Source organism: Blennius ocellaris, assembly GCF_963422515.1.
Source record: "Blennius ocellaris genome assembly, chromosome: 4".
NCBI classification, from domain to species: domain Eukaryota; kingdom Metazoa; phylum Chordata; class Actinopteri; order Blenniiformes; family Blenniidae; genus Blennius; species Blennius ocellaris.
Window position 1 is genome coordinate 25,450,458 of NC_137653.1, and position 23,967 is coordinate 25,474,424.

Genomic DNA, 23,967 nt, shown 5'->3' on the forward strand with positions numbered 1-23,967 from the left:
CAGGATCTCGTTCTTTCGGTCATGACCCATAACTCATGACTATAGGTGAGTAGGAATGAAGATTGACCGGTAAATCAAGAGCTTCGTCCTTTGGCTCAGCTCCTTCTTCCCCACGACGGATTGATACGACGATCACATAACTGCAGACGCTGCACCGATGTGTGTGTGTGTGTGTGTGTGTGTGTGTGTGTGTGTGTGTGTGTGTGTGTGTGTGTGTGTGTGTGTGTGTGTGTGTGTGTGTGTGTGTGTGTGTGTGTGTGTGTGTGTGTGTGTATCTCTCCCTTCTCCTTCCCTCCTCCTCCACCCAGTTTTTAAGTAGCAAGCCTGACGAGGGGAGGAGAGGTTTTTTCCAGTTTTTTCCAGTATTTGTATTATTTGAGAAAGTGAACCACGGATAATATTTTCTGTTTGTTTAAATAAGTTGTGAATTTTTATTGTAGACCTGGAAAATCTCTCGAATACTATGTAGTGTTTGAAATCAATTTCTAAAATGTTGAATCTAAAATGTAGAGTGCTTTTTAGCGATATTACTACTTTTCTATCATCTCTCCAGTGTTTTTTCTTGAGGAGAAAAGCTCTTCGAGTTGTTGATATAATTGATATAAATGCTTGTTTAGAATTTGTAACGTTGCCTTTTTTAGCTCAGCCACGTTTCAAGAGGGTCAAGTGTGCCGCCCTCCAATTCACCCGGTCCCATTATGGTGACTCATCAAATATCAGTCTTAAATATATGTTCATAACTCTGTTGTGTTCTATGTTCATAAAACGTTTTTAATTTGTTTATGTCGCTGACAAATAAAAATTGACACAATCATCTGTGTTTCAACAAAACTCTACAGATACATCCAGAGACATTAGACACACACGTCTCCTATATCCATTCAAAGCGACACCGATGTTGAACGTGACAATTTGAATCAGACAACTCGGAGCCCAGACTCAGGAGCGTGAAATGTCATAATTCTTTTACCAGACACTGGTCCAGTAATCATGCAGTTTTTACTGGACCGAAGTAAAGTTTCATGAAACGATTTTCTGGAATAAACTCGTCTCCACAGGAAAGTATGAAATGCATGAATTATGACTGCATTCGCTCAAAAGACAACTTGAGGTCAGTAGAAGGTCAGAAAAGGAAGCAGTACAAAGTATTTTTGTTCAATTAGGACAATGTTGGGGTCTGTGTGACGTCATTGTCTCATAATAAACTTGTTCTATCTTTAAAACCTCGGAATCACTTTATTAATTCCTGGAGAAATTATTTAGCAACGCTGCACAAACTGCAGTGTTTCCAGCTCTAAAGCAACACAAACTATAGGGACTATTTTCAGGGAGTTTAGGGTGTAAATTGCCTCCTACAGCCTGGAGGAGCTGCTGTTCATTGTTTTGATGTCTGTCGTTCTCCTGGAGAGCTGGAGTTTTAAAATGGTGACGTCTGGCGGCAGAGCGCCACCTGGCTGTACAACGGCTTTGCAAACATCCACGTTGATACGTTGTGGTGATTTAAGTGTTAAAATACGTCCAAACAGCGACATGTTGTCATGTAACGTTGGGCAGCCAGAGTGCTCCTTCCCCAGCCTCCTCGCTGGCTGCAAACTGTGGAATGGATTGCCTGACTCATTACTCTACGTTCCATTGAGACCCGCCTCCGTCCAGGAAATCCAGTCCACAGTTTGCAGAGCAGCAGCAGGGAAACAAGTGTGGAGTCGTTTCAGCAGACAGTGAAGCAGACGTGGCTTCATGGATCTGAAATCTCAGCAGGTTGGATCAAACAAAAAAAGTCAAAATATTGCAAAAAAAACCACTAGCCCGTTCGGGCAAGGTGGGTAGATGATTCATTTGCCAGAGCAAAGCTTTTAGCGAAGCCCCGGACGTTCAGACAAGCCTTAATGTCGAGCCCTGACGATGATAAATGAAAAATACGGATATGAGACCAGTTTTAAGAGGATATTAACCGGACCAAGGGCATTTTTATCGCAAAAGACGACTGTCCGACATATTTTGTGATCACTGTAGACTGAAGGTGGTCTCTCTCTCTCTCTCTCTCTCTCTCTCTCTCTCTCTCTCTCTCTCTCTCTCTCTCTCTCTCTCTCTCTCTCTCTCTCTCTCTCTCTCTCTCTCTCTCTCAAACACAATGATGTAATTCTCTCAGTCTCTCTCTCTCTGCCCCCGATTCAGAGGTGACACCTGTTACAACTGTCCATCGAAGATAACGCCGATTTCTACTGTTCGTGACACAGTCACTCAGACTGAGGCTGGTGGGCGCAACCCCCCCCCCCACACACACACACACACACACCTTGGGTGAGCTCAGAGACCTCCTGAGGCTGTAAACGGACGGGTCAGCATATATCAGGTCCTCCTTCATCCTGCCTGGAAATGGATCAAAACGGGTCGAGGTTGATCGAGCTGGCGAGGCGAAGTTGGGCGGGACCGGTGAGTAATGACCCCCCAGTGACGACGAGGGGGACCTGGGGACAGACCTGGAGCGGGGCTGGATGGATAAGCGTCTCATTGATGTTTCCATGCCACTATAATACTGCGGCCCCCATGAGTCCAGAGGGATGTGAGGTCCATACAGCGGATGGCTTCCGTCTCTCAAAGAGCGGCGCTTTTCCTTGACCGTCCAGTGTCGGTCATAAGCCCCCAGAGCAGAGACAGAGCAGATGCTGTCAGGTCGGACCCCCGCTGGGTACACAGGGTAGTCATCCATGTACTGGGAGCCACCAGAAAAAGAATAGTAGTCAGCCGAGACCCCCCTGTTCACCGGGAAGTAATGAGTCGGGCTGCAAAGACAACAAAAGGCAGTGATTATTTCAACCTAATCACTATAGAAATTGTGACATTTTAATCCCAAATAGAAATACAGAATCACTACATATTTGAAGTACAATCTTGTTTGTGGGTCGGTTATCGAGTGGAATAGTTGAAGTCACTTAAACCCAACCAGAGACCCACACCATGACTCTGGATACTCATACGCGGGACCTGGGCTCTCCGTTACCTGGTTAACTCGTACAGACATTCGCGATCGTGGCAAGCGTTAACACGAAGCAGGTTATTAACTCGCCAGTTCAACCCAGAGTTTCCCCTTCGGGATCAGAGCGTGGGCACGTGAAAGGGGCGGAGTTTGCAGCGTTTTACCAATCAGACACGGAGAAACTCTGCAGTACAGCTTACTTTACCATAGAGGAGCCGTTTTCTCTGGAAACATGAAGAGTTAAAAGACAGCCAACATAGATAATGTTGCTGCACCTAAATTCCTGACTCGTCAATCCGTGACTTTGTGAGATTATGCAAGATTAATACAAACATACAAAGATTCATCTAAATATTTTTCTCTGCTCTGCAGAATCACTGATTTTACCTCAATAAGAGAAAATCCAGAGTCGTGGCATAGGCCCCTGATAACCTCCTAAGTTCAGCTCACTATCCAGCTCCTACATCAACAAATGGTCCTAACATGGTAAAAACAAATACTTCCATGGTAAGTTTAAGATTCCATGTCTATATAACAATGTGTTTTAGCAGTAGTGGAAATTGGGTTTTCTCTGACTAAGCTCCATGTTTATCAATGAAAACATCCAGTAAGACTGTTCGTTTCACTAACACTGTGCTCTCACTTGAAAATGTGTAAACATGGCCACAGAAAACACATTGAAACATACAGAAATGCCAAAAATACAAACATAGAGAAACACACAGAAACATACAGAAACATAAAAAATATAAAAACTATACAGCAGCTGACCTATGTTCAGATTTGTTTTGTCTGCTGTCTTCTACACTATTAATGTACTTATTTCAACGACAAAAAAAAAAAAAAAGTTAAAATGGCGCTTTGATCATCCACATGATAGATCACAGGGTCCAAAATAAATAAAATCAATAAATGAATAAATCCTGCAGTGGAAAAGGTTTGTCAGAATGGCTCCTCAGCTTTCCTACTTTACAGGAACGTTATCCAGGGTTCTTGACGACACGTTGAAGTTGGAGGACTTCCTCAAAAAGTCTGTCTTAGAGGCAGGTTACTTTTATTCTGCTGATGATGTGTTGCCATAGTAATTCTGGACACAGTGAAAGTACAGGGGGAGTTCACTGAATGAGTGAAGGATGCGCTATCGCCACTTCCCTTTAATTCCATGCTATTCTCTGTCTTATGTAGTTTTGTTAGGCTTTGTTCCATTGATGGGAGCTGAACTTGACTGGATCTCATTGTTATGTTGTGTGTTGTCTGATAGGAACCTCTCGCCCAGTCAATAATTCTATACTGAAGGGGATTCGAAGTTCACTTTGAATCACTACAAAATGAGCTTAACATACGATGGATATCTCTCCTGACTGACTCCTGCACAATTCTTGATAAGCTTTACTACAGAGCTGATAATGAACTATATTTCAACCCGGGTTTTTCCCATTGTGATCGGAGCACGTTCACATAAAAATTCTGTTAATGCACAACTTTTTTATTTTTAAAAGAGATTTTTATTTATTTATTTATTTAGAGGGGAAATTCCTTTCCGAATTGACCCCGTGTGTAGCAGCCACAGCATTTGGGGCAGAAGTGCATGTTTTTTGGGCATTGAGTTGCCATTCTGTGGTTCTTATAGTCGACCTGTGAGCCTGTTGCCTGCCTTAAGAAAATGTATGTAGTGGATTGTGTTCACAGAGATACTATCTTAGTTCCTAGGTAATAAATACACATTTCCAATATGTCTACATAAGAGGACATTCCACCAACACATCTCTGACCCAAATGACGGATGCTTGGCATACAGAAATTGGTGGTAAAACATTTGGAGGAGCTTTATTGTTGATTTCAGTTTGGCTTTTGACATAACTGACTCATAACTTGTTATTATAACTTAAATGTTTTAACACAAATACAATACTTAGGTTTGGGTTGAATCACCTCCGAACCAAAGAGCCAAAATTGAAGCTTCATATATAAGATGTGGCTCTTGAGCAAAGAGACCAAACTTGTGGGCATAATTAATAAATAGTCTAAGAATATTGACATTGTGGTAAGTGAACTGCTCCGGGGCCTTTCAGCTGTAAGACGGTGCTAAGAAGACCATTGTGCTGAGGGTTGGTTGAGTGCAACTGGTTTTCATATAAAGAAACTGTTCAGAGCAGAGCAGCTCCTTGTTTATTTTGTTTTTTTATAGAACACACTAATGTATACATGTCTATCATGGTTAAAGGTCAAAAACACATTGACTGCATCGTTACTAAATTTAATCAGAAACATGTCTGTATGTCAGAAGTGATGATGGTGTTTTAAATAAAGAGATGTGCTTCAGGTCAGGTTAACATGACGTGACACTAACAGACATGCTGAAGGCCGGTTCACACTTCTTTTGGTGACAACAAACATGATGAAAAGTGCTGCAGTGTACTGAGCCATGGCAACATGGAATCCCTTCCCTTCACATATTATTCAAGAAAATAAGTTACAATTTAAAATTCTACTGAAGAAACAGCTGCCATCTCAACAGTGTTGTAGAAGTGCACCAAGATTAAAAAAAAAAAAAATGTTGTTAGCTTGAATGAATAGAATGTTTAAAGATGCTATGTAGAGCGGAACTATTATTAATCCATATTTCCTCTCCATTATACAAATAGTGTAAGTTAAACCTGGTCCTGTGTTTTTTGCCATGTTCCTTTTTTAAATGTATTGATAAATGTATTTTTGTTCACGAGGACATTGTGGTGTATGACTGCGATGTGATTAAGGTTCATAATGTACCATACTTTTATTTTGTTGTCTTTTGTTCTTGTGGATGATATTTTTTATTGACAATTGTGACACGACTATGTGCCGACAGTCCACTGTACTTTTGCTGGACTCCAGGGAGAGTCGCTGTTCATTAGGCTGCAGCTAAAAGATTTCAGAATAAATTACATGAAATCCAAACTGTTAATATACAAGTTTTCATGAAGCGGTCTTTTGAAGTGAGTGAATTTGTCGTGACGCAGAAGAACCACTCATCTAGGAGTCTGAATGGATCCAACATTTCAGTTTGTAAAACAAATGAAACCGTTGCTCCATTACCAAAAGAAGGACAACAAACTCCAGAGTTCCTATGGTCAAATGTCCTCACAGTGGAGCCAAAAAGGTTGATAAGTTCTGAATGGAGACACTCTTTTCTCGAAGGATTTACCTGCTGAGGTCTTCCTGGAAGTTCATCCCCCGCCGCTGGTTGACCCAGTGCTGCAGCTGGGCCATGGAGCTCTTCCTCTGAGCGACTCGCTCCGGCACCGTTCTCGGTACGAAGCCCCTCCTCAGCGTCACGTGTTCCTGGGGCTCCTTGCTGTTAGGGGTCGCTTCAACGTTCGTCTGAGACTGTTTGTCAGCAGAAAGGTATCCACTGTGATTCCGGGAGGGCTTCGCTTTGCTATTGCTGTCGTGGGACACAGTGTTGGGGGGGTCGTGGCTGGCCCATCCGTTCGCTCGGTGGTGAACGTGAGCAGTGTCTTCGGGTCCAGGTCGCCCCCGCTCACGCTGGACCTCGCCCGCTTTGGTTTCGTGTCCTTGCCTTGTATCGCTTTTTGTTCCCGCCTGATCGGAGGAAGGACTGGGGGGTCGGGGTGTTTCGGGGCTGTTGCTATCAAGAAGAGGGGCCGTCCCACCGCCACTTTCACCCTGTGTGTGTCGAGACGGGTGTGTTTGGTGCTCCGGCTCCTTGGTGACCATTGTGTTGCTGAGATCAGCTGTGTCTTGGTTACTTCTGTAAAGACACAGGAACAAGCAATGTCTGAGGATTAACACACATTAGCACAGTTTGTTTTTTGTTTTGTTTTCAAGAAAGTAAATGAGTAATCCCACTGAGCAACAGTGGCCCAAATCGCGTCCTCAAGACATGATTGACATACAGCATCTCCAGAAGACGTCTTCAGGGAAGCCAGAATGAAACTATTTTTGTCTGTCTTTCCTGGGCATTGCGTGAACGTCCTGTCTGGACATCATACGAACGTCCAAACAAGACCTCAGGATGACGTGACGCAGTGAAAAACAAACAAATAAATGTGGCCACACCTGGAATCAAACCCAAACCTCTTTTATGACGGGCAAGACTCCTCTCCTCTGGACCAACATCTCACTCTGGATTACATTGATTCTCACAATAGTTTTGTAAGCATGTCATCTAGGGAACACTGTTGGTCTCGTCACAATACTTTTTTTTAGAGGGTTTGGTTTGATACCAGTTGTAGTCATAATTGTTAGTTTTTTTTACATTGTTGTGATGATTATGTTTGTTTTCGTTTTGTTTTGCAGTTTCATCCTGCCGATAAAGGCCAGTGCCCGAATTCTCCAAGTGTCTCAGGGAACTCTTATCTTAACCTAAAAGTCCCTTAGCAAGGAATTCTTAGCTTAAAAGTGATTCGGGACATGTTTTAGAGTAACTCTTAGCAAGGATTTGACGGCAACGTTTATCTTCGGCAGGAGGTGTGGTCGACCCCGTTGGCATGTATGACGCAGTCTGCTGAAAGCTGTGACTGGTTGTTAGAGAGAGGAAGACGCTCTGTGCTCCTTGCCCGTATCACAAAGGCTAAAAGTAGCTCCTTGTGATGTCACTCTTGAGAAAATCTTAGAATTCCTCAAAATGTGTGCAGCAACACAACGACAGCAAGGAAAGTATGTAAATCTACAACTGAAGTGATTCATAAGCAGAACCGTTGTGGTGTGACCCAGACAGAGACTGGCCTCAATCCAAAATAGAAACTGTGAAACGATTCCCAAGAGAGCCACCAGACAGACTAAAAATATGACCAAAAAATGAAAGCAGTTTGGTCTCGACAGTTCATCGGGACTGATCAGCTGCAAGTGGAAACGGAGGTTCAACCATTTACTAAATACATTTCTCTTTTGCATCAGTTCGATGAATCTTCAGTTAATATGTTCAACAAAACCACAGTATAATGGTTTGCGTGGTATTAGATAGTTCTCGACAAGATCGGATTTTAGGGCCAACAAAAGATAAGATTCTGTTGTGTTCACATCGTCTTTCCGTTGTTTTCCAGATGTGTAATTTACCCTAAGCGCTGGCGCCAACGCAGCCTCATAAAATCAGAGCGTCATATCAAGTCTTTTTCACTGTCCTTTAAATGCAGGAAGAAAAAGTGCAAAACACTTGCAAAAAGTCCCTTTTCCTTTAATGTTTTGCTGCAGCTGCTTAATCTTGATGTGTCTTAAAATAGAGTTCACTGCAGTGGCAAAAACAGGACAGCATTTAAAAAAAAAAAAAAAAAAGATGTCTTCTTTATAACGTTTAGACTCTGAAATGATATTTTTGGATTGTACAATCTGGCTCACAGGACATTTGACATCCTCTGATTTTGACAGACTTGTTGGAGACCCTTAACATACGGTTCAATACACCACTAGGTCCACTAGATGGCATTAAAGTTGACTACCCTTCATGTTAAACATGCAATACTGAGTGCCACGCTGGGATGCGTTCAAATCAAAACAGACTGGGGACAATCCTGTGAAGCCAGTTGACTGTAGGTGGAATATAAGAGTGCATGTGGTCGGAGCACCTGTGTATTAACTGATCGTTGTGGACCTCTGCAGCCCCGTTCATGGCTCTGATCCACTCCATCTGCTCTTCATGGCTGTCTGTGCTGAAGTAGTAGGTCCTGGTTCCAGCGTGCTCAGCCTGCATGCAAAGCACAATGGGACGCTTCAAATGGTCATCGTCCTTCTCCTCGTCCAAACACACCTGCAGGGTGAGACAACATAGAGACCGAATGCAATCAGCACTGAATACTGTAAATATTATAGATTTTTACTAATCTAGTTATATTATTACTACTACTATGTGTGTTGTTTCCCCACCTTGGGCTCCTATACTTCTATGCATATATCTAGATATATGTGTTTAGGTTATCTATTTATATCTACATGGGCAGTGTGAAACTATCCCGTCATAAAACTATTTGTGCAATGTGAAGCTGCTGCTGTGATGACCGAATTTCCCCATGTGGGATTACCAAAACCTGATCTAATCTAACCTAATCTGATGTATACATAACACTGAGAAAAGGTGATTATACATCAGAATCCAGAACAATCGTCTTCTAAAGCTCAGATCGTCATGTCAGAGCTGAGAGAAGTTCATATGATAGATGAAAAAAAGAATAAAAAGTAATTTTTTTTGTTGTGTGCTTTTTATTGCTGACAAAAACCCAAATGAAAAAACACTTTTAAGTCCTTTCTGTTAGCAGACAAATATAAAGTCCACCTGAGACATATGCACAAAGTGTCAATGATGCTTTATTTGGTGTCCAATCAAAGAGGAGTGCAGCGGCATCACACATCAATACTAGCAACTAACAATAGTACGATATATCTTTACAAACCAACATGCAGTTGAGTCAGAGTTGCAAGCAGTGACAGTTGACACAGTTTCATCATCACAGTCAACAAGCATGCAGACATCCAAACATGCACCTCCGACAGAACCAACGATCACGACCACTGAAGGAAAATCATCAGCAATGTACCTCTGTACTATTACCTTCAGCAGGAGGGGAGGTGCCGGTTGGCCTCACAGTGACGTAGTGAGGTGGGAGAGACAGGACACAACATTGAGAGGAATGTTCTGTGTTGGCAGCACCAAATGTGATGATACATGATGATACATGTATACCAAAACAACCCAGGGTTCTCAAGAAAAAACTATTCCGTCCACACGTCACTATGAACTCGTCTCAACACGAGGCTTCGGGACATGTAGTACACATAACAGGCCTTTAGGGGCGCTGTGACTCACCAAATACAGCAAAAATGCTGTATTTGGAGACACAGAGCAGATAGAAATTTAGAAGTAGACTCCAGCTCATAAACCCCCATACAACTCTGAGTACTATAGGTCTATGTTAGCATCATGTAGCTTCTGCAGCTCCACCAGAGCTTGTAGGCCCTGATTGTTGTGGTTATTTGATGACATCACAGACCACGGTGGGGGAGGAGGGGGGGGGCGATAACATCATCTTTTTCCCACAGATGATCATCTTTGCCGTCCCCACCTCGGGGTGTGAACGGCACATGGCGGGGTTTTAGAATTTCCTCACTCTGGGAACCGTGTTTAAAAAAAACCAAAAAACAGTTTTGGAGCTTCTAAAACGGCGCCTCGTGTGGATGATCGGCCAAAAACAGCTCGTTTAGGTTCTCGTGGTGACGGCCCCTCCGTCTGTGGCCTTCCACACACAGGTCACCACTGTGGCTCTCACACACACCACCCCCCACACCCTTTACTCCTGTTCCGGGTTATGAATAGGATGGGCAGAGAAGGAATTCCCCCAAAGGGATAAATAAACAAGACTTTATTTCTAATTCGACGTGTATGGACCTCAGCGATTTTGGAAGTTGACCACAAGATGAAACACTAGCAGAGAGGTTGCACACTGCAGCACTTTGTTCAAATATGTTTTTTAAACCACAGAAATACTGATATTCAACTGATTTTTTCTTCCCTATTTGGTTATGAATATGAAAATATATATATGTATTTTTAAAAGATTGATTATTCAATTTCTGGTACATGTGCATCTGTGTCAGTGACATGAGGAGAGATGCTATTTGAAAACACAAGTTCTTAATTCAACCTTAACACGCGCACGTGTGTGTGCATGTGTGTGTGTGTGTGTGTGTGTGTGTGTGTGTGTGTGTGTGTGTGTGTGTGTGTGTGTGTGTGTGTGTGTGTGTGTGTGTGTGTGGGAGGGGGAGCATCATAATATGACACCAAGGAAATTATGTCACTGAAAAGGAAGAGTGTTTCCTTCCACGGTGGAGTCCCGTGTTGCTCCACCTCTGGCAGCGACACAAACCTGTGATTGGCTGCAACTGTATGGTAAGAAGCCGTAGTAGCCTAGCAACAGAGGGGTGTGTGTGTTGGGGGGTGGGTGTGTGTGTGTGTGTGTGTGGGGGGGGGGGGGGGGGGGGGGTAGAGGGTGAGCATCGTAATATGACACCAAGGAAATGATGTCACTGAAAAGGAAGAGTATTTCCTTCCACGGTGGAGTCCCATGTTGCTCCACCTCCGGCAGCGACACGGGTCTGTGATTGGCTGCAACTGTATGGCAAGAAGCCGTAGTAGCCTAGCAACAGAGGGGTGTGTGTGCGTGTGTGCGTGTGTGTGTGTGTGTGTGTGTGTGTGCGTGTGTGTGTGCCTCCCTCATTCATTGTCCTTTCTTTGTTCGTACCAGGTAGTTAAAGAGGGAAAAAAATAGAAAGAAGGAGAGAGATAGGATGACTGATATCAACATGATCTTTCCAGTAGTAAAATATTATCAGCATTCAATTTTTTTTGGGGGGGGGGCTCCATTCACATGTTATGCAAACCTCCATAAAGCAAGTATAAAAAAATAGTCAAAACTGTTCCACTGTTTGTGGTACTTTGAGAATAAATACAATGCCATTCACACATTGTGTAAACATAATATGATTAGGGTTGTATACCAAGACGTGAAGGGATTTCTTTCCTCATAAGGATCACTTGGCACCATTTATGTAGTGTTTGGGCTGTTTGGATATCAATAATGATTAAAGATAGTTATTAATTATTGTGTTGAGAATTGAATCTGATCTGTATCAAATACCTCAGAGCATCACCTGTTTAACAGGAAATTATAGCCAATTCAGTTATATCAGTCTCATAAGATACACTAAACAATTCCACTTGAATCTGAATTAATAGTTAAATTAATTACAAAAATTAGAGTTAACAGTAAAGCTTGAAGGATTTTGGAGTTCTTGACACAGAAGAGGTCGACATTTCATTTAGCTTTGTGCTCATTAATAAAACAGCATGTATGATTCCAAAAATTATATTTATGTATAATGAAAACAAACAAACCACACAGATTCTAACTACCTATATACAGCTGGGTGTGTGTAGGAGTGTGTTTGTGTGTGTGTGTGTGTGTGTGTGTGTGTGTGTGTGTGTGTGTGTGTGTGTGTGTGTGTGTGTGTGTGTGTGTGTGTGTGTGTGTGTGTGTGTGTGTGTGTGTGTGTGTGTGTGTGTGTGTGTGTGGAGAGAGAGAGAGAGAGAGATAGAACTGAGATAGAACTACAAAACACAATCACAATCACAATAAAGTACATTCAGAATGGTGGTTATCAGAGAGCAGGAAGTCTGTCCTGGGTCTCCACCATGGGTACGTCTGAAAAGTTCCTCCTCACTCCTCATCTATTGACTTTCACTGAACCCCGGAAGTGTTTTATGTAGCAGCCATGATAAGGACTGTCTGAATTCTCAATAAGCAAAGGAAAGGAGGCTTGTTGCTTCCTTTAGAGTCTCCTTTAGCCGAGGATAGCACTGATGTATCCTTTATCAAAGGAGGCGAGCTCATCTTGCCCCACAATTCCTTGTGGTGACAACATTTAAAGGGACCTGCTCATCATGTATCATGTAAGTTAACAAAGCAATAATCTGCACTGAAGAACTTTAAATCATCTAAAACCCAAATGCGCTTTTTATAGTCCATTTTAGGAAACTTGTAGTTTGGTGGCGATGGTGTTCGGTTACTGTGTGACGTTGTCTTTGATGTGATATGTGTAGGATTGTGAGTTAACTAGTTAGTAAAGCAAAGATTAGCATGCAGACCCTGTGTCTGTGGCAGAGCTAACGTTGGTTTACAGGTTGCTAACTGCTCCTAATATCATTATCTATAGAACTCAATCACGAGTAATAGAACTAGCACTTCTTCATAAAAGTTAACATAGCATACTGTTTAACTAATCATCTCATGTAAACTGCTTGTCGAGGGGAAAGCACAAAAAGGTTCTGTGAGCCGTAGTAATGCACTTGAGCCTGACTGTGTCTGTCCTCTGATTCAGGGGAAGTTCTGATCCTGGTGGTCGGGTCAGGAGAGGGGTTGGGGAGTTGAGACCATCGGCTGCAGGTCCAGAGCAGGAGCAAAGAAGGGGGGCATGAATCTCTCCCAAGGGTTTTGATAAGGTGGGGGCATTTCACGGTGTTAAATCCTGGGGACCCCCAACCAGTCGGTGACTGTCTGAGAGCATGGAGTCAATCAGAGTCCCTGAGAAGGGAAGGAGGGGAGGACTTCCATTGGGCTGCAGTGGCTGCAGGACCCCCCTGCCGATTGTGGTGCTCAGGCTGAATCCTGAGAGTCAGACTCCACATAGCCTGACCTTATATCATGAACCAACTATTCTGTGGTCTTGTAAGATTCCAACACATGGAACTCCACCCATCCTCAAAAAAGCTCTATCATGTTCGGGATTGTGGGCACTGCAGCCAATCCAGGCTCACTGAGAGATCCGGACAAATGCGATGGCCATCACAGGACAAACAAAATCTGCCGTGTTAATGTTTTGAATCCACCTTCAATTATAACCCCCATCTCTGTTAAAACATTATAAAAAAGCTGGTTCTGGAGTGAACTAAATTTAAAAGAGTACGGACATTGAAAATCAGCTGTCGCCTTATGATAAAACCGGTTTGCTCTTTGGAAATGATGGCTTGAAGAATGTTTTTTAAATGAAGTGCTAAAACCTTAGCCCAAATCTTCGCATCAACGTTTATTAATGAGATTGGTCTGTAAGAGCTGCACAACTCAGGGTCTTTCTCTTTCTCTTCAGGACGAAGAGAAAGAAAGAGAACGGCTCGGTTAAAGTTATTCCACAAGAAAAAAATTCTTTAAAATATACTTCTCATAAAAGGAATCACTTCTGCACAGAGAATAAAGCAACACAAGAAAATGAGACCAACACCGCTCATTTCCACAAATTTCCAAGCCACATCGGCTTAAATCTACCACACCAAAGTCAATGTGTACAGACAAACCAGAATATATATCATCAGCTGTGTTTATTTGTTTTCTAACTGATGTTATCTTGGGGAACCTGCCGCGACGGTTCCCGGGATAATAAAGATGGAGTCGCTGCAGCTCAAGCGATAATATTCACTTCAATCACAAAATAATGTCACCGCTTTAGACGCTGCAGCGACAGCGACATCGAGAATCCCCCGCACGGGGCCCTTTCAGAGTAGTCACTGGCTAGTTTCCAGAAGGGGGGGCCCCCCGACAGACGGCACATATCAGCGACACAACTTGAAACCCCAGGACACATGTCAGTGACACGTCGGGAATCTCCCTAATGGGGCCCCACCACTACCTGCGTCAGCGTGCAGTCCTTGTTGTCAAACACACCGAGAAAAAAAATTTAAGCAGACCAACCCCTCAGGGCACAAGAAATGAAATGGAAAGAAAAACAAGAAGAGGATAAAAAGAAGGAAAAAACGTGATGAGTGATGATAAATGAGTGTGTTACATTATAGAAAGGTTAATCCCAGTTAGTCCCAGACACTTTGTCCCAAGCTCCCAGTCCTCCACCAGGAAAGTTCACGGAACATTTAAGTCAGTGTGAAGTGAATCCAGCCATTTGCTTCTCAACACATTCCTAAAGTGTGTATATATATATATATCAATCACTCAAACTTGACAGTAACAACACACTTCTGTGGTTTGATAAACTGAGAGCACATATTTAATCTTACTTTCCATGTGTTTGGTGTGCAGCTGGAGGAAGGTCCTCGCCCCCAGAGTGGAGTGGGTGTGTCAGTGACCGTGGAGGTGAGTTGATGGGGAGGTGTTGAAAGACCAAGGGTGGTGACGGACGGGAGAAATGCTTGACACGTAAACTGTTACGCTGCTGGTTATGCTCTATGTAAAAAAAACAAAAAACTGACTCGACTCTTTCATCTATCTCCTCTTTCTCTGCCTCTAATATATATACATACATATACATATGAATGAATGAATGAGAACATGAACATGAACATGATTGTTAGTAACAAAACATATTTTAGCAGAAAATAAGAAAATTAAAAGTCTCAGCATGTTCCAAAAAAAGAAGGAAGAAGCTAACTTATGTTTGCCTTCCCCTTTTACACATCTAACTTTGAAACGGCGACTGTTTACTCTGTCAAGATGTCATAATCTCTCCTTATTGAGAAAAACTTAGTCATTTGAGGTACATTAATCTGAAAATTAAAAAACAACAACATATAATGTAAATAAAAGAAAAAAATGTTTTTAAATATATGCAAAATGGCAAAAATGAGACTGTATGGCGATTCAAATCAACCTCTTGAAGAGGAAATGAAACATTTGTCCCATGTCTACCTTCATTTATGTACTTTTCTAATGTAAACATTTTAAACCTTCTTTTGAGTTGCGCAGTGTTCGCTTTCTTTGATCATTGCAGGTAGACTATTCCACAGCCTCACCCCTATATAATATATATATAATAATTATATATATATATATATATATATAATAACAAAAATAACAAAATGCCTTAACCCTTTTCAAAAAATTATTATGTGATCAGAACAGTTTTGCAGTTGTTAAGCGTACATCCTCTGTGCAGACAAATGACCAAATCATTTTTAATAATCATTTTGTGAACTTTTGCAAAGTTCACAAACTGGAATGAGAGCAGACATGTTCAATGTTTGGTTTATTTTGAACACTCAGACCTCCGTCCAAGAGAAATGTCTCTGACTAAGAGCTCCTCAAGCGGAGGCCACACCTGTACAGGTAAAACAGGTTTCAACAGGCCTCACTCACTACTCATGGAGGGAAAAATCTTTTTCAACAAAGCAGATTTCCTCAGTGAACTGAACAGCCCAGTGGGTAGAAAGGTGAGTTTGAGGTGCTCAGGTTTGCAGGTTCAATGCCCACAGCGGACAGGTCACCGCTGTGACTCCCTGAGGATGACCCTTGACCCCCATCGCCCCAAGTGCCCTGACAGTCAAGATGTACGGTAGGATGGGTATATATTTTCCTCAATAGGTGTAAGAAAGTGATTTTAAAGTAGCTTAGAATATGTGGAGTTAAAAAAAAAATTTTTTTTAACATACAGTCACTAAAGCGGGAAAAGACACGGACCAAGAATATTGACATGTGGTCAGATGACTGTCCTCTCCCTGCAGGACTGTCTTTATCGGACAAACTAGGACGTTCTCAGCCAGTCCTGTGGACGGTCTGGTGGACGTCACAAGCTCTCATCTTCATCCGGGATGAAGATGATCCAAAGTCACAACCTCCACGAAAAAGCAATAAAGTACACGTAATTGGAAACATCCAAAAAGATCAACTCTGAGAGGTGAAGGTGGAGAGATAAGTCATCTCACTCTTGTCTGTTGGTACAATCTAGCCATTCAACACCTCTGGAATTTAGCATGCAAAATCCACTTTCTAATGGTTTTCCTCCAGTAAAATCTCTCTCCCAGGTAAACCAGTGTCCTCTGCTCTAGTGGACCTTGTTGCACTAGTTTGTAGTGGTGGGGTGTCTTTAGCAGGCCTGGAGCACGTCAAAACCCCAGTATGTCAGTGGCCATCCTGAATCTTTGCTGCAGTCCCTTTGACATTTCAAGGAGGTTCCCAACAAGTGACAAGTTGTCATGTATACTGTGCTGAGTCAGCAGGAAACCCGCTTATTATCAGTGGCTACGGGAAACCCAGTCCGTAGACTGACAGCTGAACTGACCTCTGTCAAGTCATCAACTCTGAGAAAAACCTTCAACCTGGGGACCGTCGTCCACAGCAGGGACGACACAGGCCACAACACAGACCACATGGTCTACATGGTTCACAACACAGACCTCATGGTCTACACAGTCTACAACACAGACCTCATGGTCTACATGGTTCACAACACAGACCACATGGTCCACACAGTCTACAACACAGACCTCATGGTCGACACGGTCCATAAGACAGGCTTAATGGTCCACACAGTCCACAACACAGACCAGATGATCCACATGGACCACAACCTGATCTACACAGTCCACATGATGAACCACATGGTCCAGAAAGACCACAACACAGACCTCATTGTCTACTTGGTTCACAACACAGACCTCATGGTCTACACAGTCTACAACACAGACCTCATGGTCTACATGGTTCACAACACAGACCACATGGTCTACACAGGCCACAACACAGACCACATGGTCTACATGGTTCACAACACAGACCACATGGTCTACACAGTCTACAACACAGACCTTATGGTCTACATGGTTCACAACACAGACCTCATGGTCTACACAGTCTACAACACAGACCTCATGGTCTACATGGTTCACAACACAGACCACATGGTCTACACAGGCCACAACACAGACCACATGGTCTACATGGTTCACAACACAGACCACATGGTCTACACAGGCCACAACACAAACCACATGGTCTACATGGTTCACAACACAGACCACATGGTCTACACAGTCTACAACACAGACCTCATGGTCTACATGGTTCACAACACAGACCACATGGTCTACACAGTCTACAACACAGACCTCATGGTCTACACAGTCTACAACACAGACCTCATGGTCTACATGGTTCACAACACAGACCACATGGTCTACATAGTCTACAACACAGACCTCATGGTCTACACAGTCTACAACACAGACCTCATGGTCTACACAGTCTACAACACAGACCTCATGGTCTACATGGTTCACAACACAGACCACATGGTCTACATAGTCTACAACACAGACCTCATGGTCTACACAGTCTACAACACAGACCTCATGGTCTACACAGTCTACAACACAGACCTCATGGTCTACGTGGTTCACAACACAGACCTCATGGTCCACACGGTCCATAAGACAGACTTCATGGTCAACACAGTCCACAACACAGACCAGATGATCCACATGGACCACAACCTGATCTACACGGTCCGCATGATGAACCACATGGTCCAGAAAGACCACAACACAGACCTCATGGTCTACTTGGTTCACAACACAGACCACATGGTCTACATAGTCTACAACACAGACCTCATGGTCTACACAGTCTACAACACAGACCTCATGGTCTACACAGTCTACAACACAGACCTCATGGTCTACGTGGTTCACAACACAGACCTCATGGTCCACACGGTCCATAAGACAGACTTCATGGTCAACACAGTCCACAACACAGACCAGATGATCCACATGGACCACAACCTGATCTACACGGTCCGCATGATGAACCACATGGTCCAGAAAGACCACAACACAGACCTCATGGTCTACTTGGTTCACAACACAGACCACATGGTCTACATAGTCTACAACACAGACCTCATGGTCTACACAGTCTACAACACAGACCTCATGGTCTACACAGTCTACAACACAGACCTCATGGTCTACGTGGTTCACAACACAGACCTCATGGTCCACACGGTCCATAAGACAGACTTCATGGTCAACACAGTCCACAACACAGACCAGATGATCCACATGGACCACAACCTGATCTACACGGTCCGCATGATGAACCACATGGTCCAGAAAGACCACAACACAGACCTCATGGTCTACTTGGTTCACAACACAGACCACATGGTCTACATAGTCTACAACACAGACCTCATGGTCTACACAGTCTACAACACAGACCTCATGGTCTACACAGTCTACAACACAGACCTCATGGTCTACGTGGTTCACAACACAGACCTCATGGTCCACACGGTCCATAAGACAGACTTCATGGTCAACACAGTCCACAACACAGACCAGATGATCCACATGGACCACAACCTGATCTACACGGTCCGCATGATGAACCACATGGTCCAGAAAGACCACAACACAGACCACATGGTACACAACACAGATGACATAGTCCTTAACACGTCAGGCGAGGGTTCAGCAAGAATAACTTGAAATGAAAAGTATTTGATGAATCACTGCAGTTCTGTTCAAGTCACTTCAGTTCATGGGAAGATGCTCGACACGCTCTGGGGCATTAAGGTTCCATAACTGTCACTCCCGCATTAGAGAGCATTATATTATATAATGACATCTCATTTTGATTTCATAGTCTAATGCTCCATTTTTTTAAACTTTTTTTTCACATACGGTCATTTTTATCTTATTTCTATTTAATTTTTTCTGTGGTGTACATACACTACATGCAATCATTTAAGTTAACATCTTACTTTAAGTCGTCAATGTAACATAAAAAAAAAAAAAATCTATTTTGATATTGCATTTTTGGTCACTGATTGACATCGGTGACCAATTATAAGGAAACCGGGTGTTTGTTCAGTCTGTCAACCACTGCAGGAGTGTATGGCGGATCGATGTGTGAGTGTGTGTGTTTAAACACTGCAGCACAACTGGACAATGAACTGGACTTTGTACCAGTGTAGCCTGACGAGGGGAGAAAACCAACAGCAGAGAACTGGACGTCCTGACGGGTGAAGAACTACAAACAAACTGTAGGCGCAGCGGGAGCAAGCAGGGCCACTGGGGAGACTTTGCCTATTACATAAAGCTCCATTCAGCACAGTCAGGCTCTGTTAACCTACAAAACACAGTCAGTCGGATTTATTCAGCTCTGACAAACAGTTTTGTCTGGTGTTTATGGGCTGTCACTGTAGGCAGGATAACACTGTTCTCGTGTTTCAGACCTTGTGTACTCATTCGTGCACCTAAAGTACACAAAGTATAATAGAAATACTTCATTAATCCCTGAGGGGGAATTCTTGAAACCGATGGGCACGGCTGCCACATGTAAAAGGTGTTCTATCCATCCTCAGCATGGAAACACAAGTGAAAAACCATCAAGCTCACAAAGAGCAGAAACTCCCTCAGCTGTCACTGAGTAACCAGACCAACACCCGCGACATGCAGCCAAGAAACATGTCCAAACGCCAGCCAAGTATTTGCAAATAGCAGTCACACCCGCACGAGGAAGATTTCTTTAGTTACATAACAAAATCGGTAGCTCGTGTTATTTCTGCTAAGAAAACACACGCAAACGTTTTTTCATAACGCAAGACGTAAGACAATTTTATCAGATAAAAATTTTTGAATTTCCTTAAGTATTATTTGTATCGTCTATATCTCTTTGTCTTTATATACCGTTTCCCAGTTCAGTGCTATTAAGTGTCCCTCTGTCCTCACTCACTTGTGACTACGAATTTCATTGGGGTGATTTTTTTTTTCTCCTGAAGTTGCTGTCATACACTGTAAACGCTGGCCGTGGATCACCGCCAGTCTGCTCACGGTGTGGTTTTCACCGTCGCTGGTCAATGTGTTGGTCAATGTGTTGTCAGTGTGGCAGTGCGGGATGTGATCCTACTGGGTCTGGTCATTCCTGGATCCAAGCTCAGCCGTACATTGTACTGATACGTTCACCAGTCACCTTCCGTGGAGTCAACATACCAATATTATAATCACTACCGATGAAAACAAGTTTTTGATTCACTTTAGAAAACCTTTCTTCCACCCACCCTTTAAATGTTTTATACTTAAGCATATATCTAGCTTATTATCACATTATTCTTTTTATTCCTTTGCATGAAGTTTAGGTTTGTGTGTGTGTGTGTGTGCGCACGCGTGTGTGTGTGTTTCACATGTGAATCAAACTACAGGTACTTGTGAATGTCCCACCTCCCTCTGCCGGGTTGTTACTGACCTTAAAGGCAAACTTGCGAGTTATGTTATCTGAAGCCTCCACTCGTCCAATTCGGAAGCTGAGCAGGGGCAAGCTCCCTAGTACAGTGTCCTCCTTTTCATCTGCAAAGAAAACATCCCAACAGCAATTAGAGAGACAGGACGGTGCAGAGCTTTGCTCCAATTTCCGAGCGACGGAATAAACAGCTCCAGCCAGAGTCTATTCATCCAGTCTGGTAATGACTTAGCGCAAGAAACCAGAAGCAACGCGGACAAGAAGAAGCACACTGACATCTTTCATTACTGTCCTATGGATCCTGTGAGTGGAAGAATAACGACTGGCTCTCTCACGCACACACACACACACACACACACACACACACACAAACACACAGCTGTAGATACATCAGCCTCCCGCGCTGAGGAATAGGACTGTAGAAGTAGAGCAGGCTAAATAATGGAAGAAGCCATGAAGAGATCTGGGTCCTCTTACCTCGAATGCGCACCGACTCTGAGCTGCTGCCTGACACTGATTGTTTCTGATGGGGTGTGTACGAGAGAGAAGGTGGGAGGGACGGAGGAAAGGAAGGAGGGAGAGAGAGAGAGAGAGAGAGAGAGAGAGAGAGAGAGAGAGAGAGAGATAGAGAGAGAGAGAGAGAGAGAGAGAGAGAGAGAGAGAGAGAGAGAGAGAGAGAGAGTCTGACCATGGGGGAAGGGCTTGTGCAATCATACAATAAGTAGATCTGTGCACTGTGTGTGTGTGTGTGTGTGTGTGTGTGTGTGTGTGTGTGTGTGTGTGTGTGTGTGTGTGTGTGTGTGTGTGTGTGTGTGGGGTTGGTTGACAAGAGGTAATAATCAGCCCATGTTGCAGGAATCTTGGCTCCCAGCCAACTGTACCTGCCGCAGAGACAAACAGCCCCCCCCCCACACACACACACACATACACACACACGCACACCAAAAGGAGACTTCAGGCTCTCTGCCACCTCAATCTACTAAACTTCTGAATAATTGATTCGGGTGCTGTATTTATAGGCTGGAGGCATGAAGATGGATTCTCCGGGACCAACCCAGAGGTCTCCGACCTGCAGCCCTGCAGCCCAGCTCCCTGATGCTCTCGCCACATTTTACATCTTGTGCTATTTTTGTTGACAAATACGATATTAAGAAAGTTCAGCTGTCGACCACAATCTGCAAAATCTTCACACTTCCATTCAGACAGCTTGTAAACACAAAGGATTTTTATCTAACCAGGGAAGACTGACAATAGCAGAGGCTTTATCTGTGTGATATGTGGCGTCAAATTGAGTCACAGGCGACGATGAATGAACGGAACAGTAAAGTGAGAAAAATGCTAAAAGAAGGTAAAACAGCCTAAAAAGGACGCAGTAAACTGGTGGGTTTTAATAAGATCTTACGTCTTTCCTACTCCTTTTAGAACATGAATAACTGGTGTTGTGCTCTGCTGTTATTATTAGGGTCCGAGCACTGACAGTGTAGAGGAGCCTATTGAAACCAGAGGGATTATGGGGGACCGAGGTCCCTAATAAACATTACAAAAACAATAGGGACCTGGAGGCAGGGACCCTACTGTTTCTGTAATGTTTATTATATATTCTTCTTTTTTTTTTCTTCTACTCCTGATGCATACACAAGTAAAAGTGAACCCCCAGAGTTCCAAACTGGGCTCGCTAGCCCTACCATGACAGCCGCCACGGCCTGTAGGACCACACCAAAACTCAATTGTTTGACTCATCAAGACCAAAAAAAACCAAAAAAAAAACACTCAATGGTACTCCTGACCTAAATTGAACAGGAAGTCCACACTTTGCCTTTCGAAATAATTTTTTCACCCAACAAAGGCCCCGGCTCAAACGCTATCTCCTCTGAGGGACGATATTGTATCGGCTTAGAAAAAACACGACTAAATGACAGAGGAGATGCTCTAAACTTCAGGACAACTTTTTTTACTCCTCAAGTGGTTTCAGTTGTATTCGCCGTCAAAGCTCCGAACGCCAAATCCCACAGGTGTAGTGACGCCACTGAATGCTGAAGTGAAGCACAGCCTTTTATGCCATTTGACATTATGACGCCCGTATATAGACACTGACCCTGTGAAAAGGTTGTGCACTGGGAATAGGCGATGAGAAAAAAAAGGCAAAGTCGGAATCAAACTTGGGTCGGCCGTTTCAAAGATGAAAATCTGAACGATCTAAATGAACGGAGCCACAGTCTGAGCATGCGCACTCACATGTCGCTGCGTGCAATACACACTGTACAGTGAGGGAGGGGCGAGCCCCAGTGACGCACCACCCAGAAGGAAACAGCCTTAAACAGCAAGAGAGGACCAATAACCGGGAAATAAAATCCTCACACACTGATTATGTGCCAGATAGGAGGACGTTTCATTCACAGACTAAAGATATTGTAGATAAAGCATCAATAAGGTACTTTGCATGTCATGACCTGCTCCTCTCCAGCCTCACAGGAGGGTTATAGTGCCGCAGGTGTGTTTCCCTCTCCTCTGCTGCTCGTTTCAGGCGGCAGTGCTTCTATCGACTTGTTGCTTTTCATTTCATTCTTGTCCAGTGTTTCCTGGTAACTGTAAGTCCTGCCTGTACTTCGGAGGCGGTTGAGGCAGGCTTGTAAAGCACAAACTAGATAACAGAGGAGCCAATGTTCAGGCCCTTGATTCTTTCTGGCTTTGGAGTCGGGGTGGTAAATTTCACAGCTAAACATCCCTCCTTCCTTAGATCCTTTTCTCAGCCATTTTTTTTTTTTTTTTTCTCCCCCGAACGCAGCTGGGCCAGTCAGAACGGGAGGAACAAAACAGACGTGTTCAGCATAAAAACACCAGAACTCTTGTCAGAAAGAGTCAGGAAAGAAAGCCAAGGTGAATTACAGAGCTTTTTCAAACCTGACTTCTTATCTGTGAGCGTAAAAACACACGTGATCGTGTGTCTTGGTCCCATAGAAAGGAAGAGAAAAGGTGCAAAGATCTGTGAAATCAAGGACAAAGCGGAGACAACGTGCGGCATTTAATCCTGAAGAAACATTTGTTTTCAGACTTTCCACTGGCTGTGAAATAAACAGAGCACCCCTCGCTCACTGAGTCATGCCAACACCAACACAGCAAGGAAAAAAAGGTTTTTTTTCCTTGATTTCAGAGAACTAAGTACAAATAAACGTGAATATTTTTCTCTATTTCAAAGTTCAATTGTTTTCTAGTCATTAATAATGGTGGTAGTGGTGCAAAATACCGTACACCCCTGAGATAATAATACAATTAATTGAAGGGACAAACAGTTTGACACGATACACAAAGATATTTTTTGAAAGGTGAGCATGTTTATATTTTTCTTAGAGTCTGAGTAAAGTGCAGGAAGGCCCCATTGAAATTCCTCGGATTATTAAGGTCTGAGCCCTGAAAGTGCCGGAGGACCCAATTAAAATAATAACAACAACAATAATAATGATAATTATTATTATAAGTTGT

The 23,967-nt window shown here is 43.3% G+C and overlaps 1 protein-coding gene across 1 annotated transcript in view; it reads right to left on the minus strand.

Moving 5' to 3' along the window:
• The window catches only part of plekha6 (pleckstrin homology domain containing, family A member 6), a gene marked incomplete at its 5' end in the record, with an annotated part of 49,652 nt that overhangs the window by 22,072 nt on the left and 3,613 nt on the right, over positions 1 to 23,967 (minus strand). Inside the window, 5 exons of the mRNA XM_080494428.1 lie at positions 2,297 to 2,783; positions 6,162 to 6,728; positions 8,542 to 8,723; positions 20,494 to 20,594; positions 20,965 to 21,010. Coding sequence (XP_080350554.1) covers positions 2,297 to 2,783; positions 6,162 to 6,728; positions 8,542 to 8,723; positions 20,494 to 20,594; positions 20,965 to 21,010 — 1,383 coding nt within the window. The remainder of the gene's footprint in view (positions 1 to 2,296; positions 2,784 to 6,161; positions 6,729 to 8,541; positions 8,724 to 20,493; positions 20,595 to 20,964; positions 21,011 to 23,967) is intronic.